This window comes from Galeopterus variegatus, unplaced genomic scaffold (assembly GCF_000696425.1).
Source record: "Galeopterus variegatus unplaced genomic scaffold, G_variegatus-3.0.2 Scaffold1656, whole genome shotgun sequence".
In the NCBI taxonomy this organism is placed as follows: domain Eukaryota; kingdom Metazoa; phylum Chordata; class Mammalia; order Dermoptera; family Cynocephalidae; genus Galeopterus; species Galeopterus variegatus.
This window is the reverse complement of record NW_007727767.1, coordinates 293,471-295,200: the sequence shown is the minus strand read 5'-3', so window position 1 is coordinate 295,200 and position 1,730 is coordinate 293,471. Positions and strand designations below refer to the sequence as shown.

General features: G+C 53.1%; 1 protein-coding gene across 1 annotated transcript in view; it reads right to left on the bottom strand.

Moving 5' to 3' along the window:
• The window catches only part of CRYBA4 (crystallin, beta A4), an 8,169-nt gene extending 7,382 nt beyond the window's left edge, over positions 1-787 (bottom strand). Inside the window, exons 1-2 of the mRNA XM_008578289.1 lie at positions 766-787; positions 112-162 (exon numbers count right to left, since the gene is read on the bottom strand). Coding sequence (XP_008576511.1) covers positions 112-150 — 39 coding nt within the window. The 5' untranslated portion in view covers positions 151-162; positions 766-787. The remainder of the gene's footprint in view (positions 1-111; positions 163-765) is intronic.
• Between the last annotated feature and the right edge of the window lie 943 nt (positions 788-1,730).

The following is a 1,730-nucleotide window of genomic DNA, read 5'->3' as shown; positions in this document are numbered from 1 at the left end:
AATGGGCATTCAAAACCCCCTCATCTGATGATTCAGTGGAGGTGGATTTTCTGGACTTGGGTTTGACCTGCACCCCCTCCATGGACACCCCTTCCCCAAGCCTCTTCCTACCTTCCAGTGTCCTGCTGACTTGGTGCATTGCAGTGCCATGCTGGCCCCTTCCTGCACAGGAGAAGAATACCATAGTTTTCCATATTGGCTCTGCTCTCCTCCTTGATGCTGAAAGCAGGTTTGGGCCAAGGCAGGATCCAGATGGGGTCCAGATGTGACTGGGCTAGGGGTAAAGCATGGCCTTGGCCTGTCCCTCTCCTATCCTTTCCATCTGTGACCAATGCCATCTTCCATTCTATCACCATCTTAGAACTTACCCATTCGGGTCCCAGTGCCTCTGAGCCCCACTTTGTATTGTTTTATCTTTGCTATGGGAAAGTCACTGTGGCTGCTAGTGCGTGGATGCAGCCATCACTCCAGCAAGTGCCAAAGCACTCAGCTTAAGAGAGCCCTTCCAAAGACAGCACCTAACCCAAAGAGACTACCAGAATAATTTTGTTTTTAAATGAAGGTAGCAGGCACTGGTCTTGATGTTTGGGGCCTGTCCTTGGTTAGGATGACATCCCCGGGAATGGGACCTGGGCTCCCCCTCCCCCGCCAAAAGGGTCACTCAGAACTCTGATCTCACCCCTTCTCCAAACCTGAGACTTACNCCCCCGCCAAAAGGGTCACTCAGAACTCTGATCTCACCCCTTCTCCAAACCTGAGACTTACCCAGATGGGCCCAGAGAATATGTCAGACCTGGGACCAGTCGAGGTCAGGCTCTTATAGGCAGGGACCGGAGAGGGGCCCCTGGGAGACAAAGCCCCGACTCAGCAAGTGAACAGCAGAAACAAAAGCCAGCCCTGGCTGAAGCCCCAATGCAGAGGTGTCAGCAGCTCTGGCTTTAGCTGGGAGGGAATGGGTCATGTCGCCTCCCCCAGGGATCAGCCATGAAGAAGGGGAAAGGTGAAAGGTCTGCCTTAATCAGCTGCCCAGGGCTCCTGCCTAGAGCAGGAGAATGAGCACTGGAATAGGAGTTAAAAAGCATCCTCTCTAGCTATGTGACCTTGGGCCAGTCATTTCGCCTCAGATTCTGCCTATGAAATGGGACAGAAACAAATTATATCCCAGGGTTGTTGCGAGGTTATGTAACATGCCTGGCACAGAGTAAACATTCAACGAATGCCTATTCCTTTTCCCCTCCCATCCTCCTCCCCCTTCCAGCCGAAACAATCAGGGTAGGCTGCTTGTTGGAGGTGGTATATAAACTAGACTCTGAGGGATGGTGAGAATTTGTGCAGATTGAGCTGGAAGGAGGGGTGTTTTAAGCACAAATGCAGAGGTGGGAACTTGTGGAACATGTACAAGAAAGCGCTGGTAGCCCAACTGGTCTGGAGCTCAGGAGTCCTGAAGGAGAGCAAGGCAGGAGAGGTGGGTGGGGCCAGAGCCTACAGGCACCACAAAGCCCAGGATGAGTCCAGATGGCTCTGTGGGCAGAAGAAAGGAGGTGCTGGGCGTGAACATGCTTTGCAAACTGTAGCACGCCTGCCAAATACCAGGGCTTGCAGAATTCGCTGGGTGCATCCTCTCCCCACACCCTGTCCTCTGAGCTGGCCTAAGGAGGTCTCTCACAGCATAGGAAAGAGCATGGCCAGAAACCAGGTCCCTCGAGGTGAAATCCAACCCTGCCTCTTAC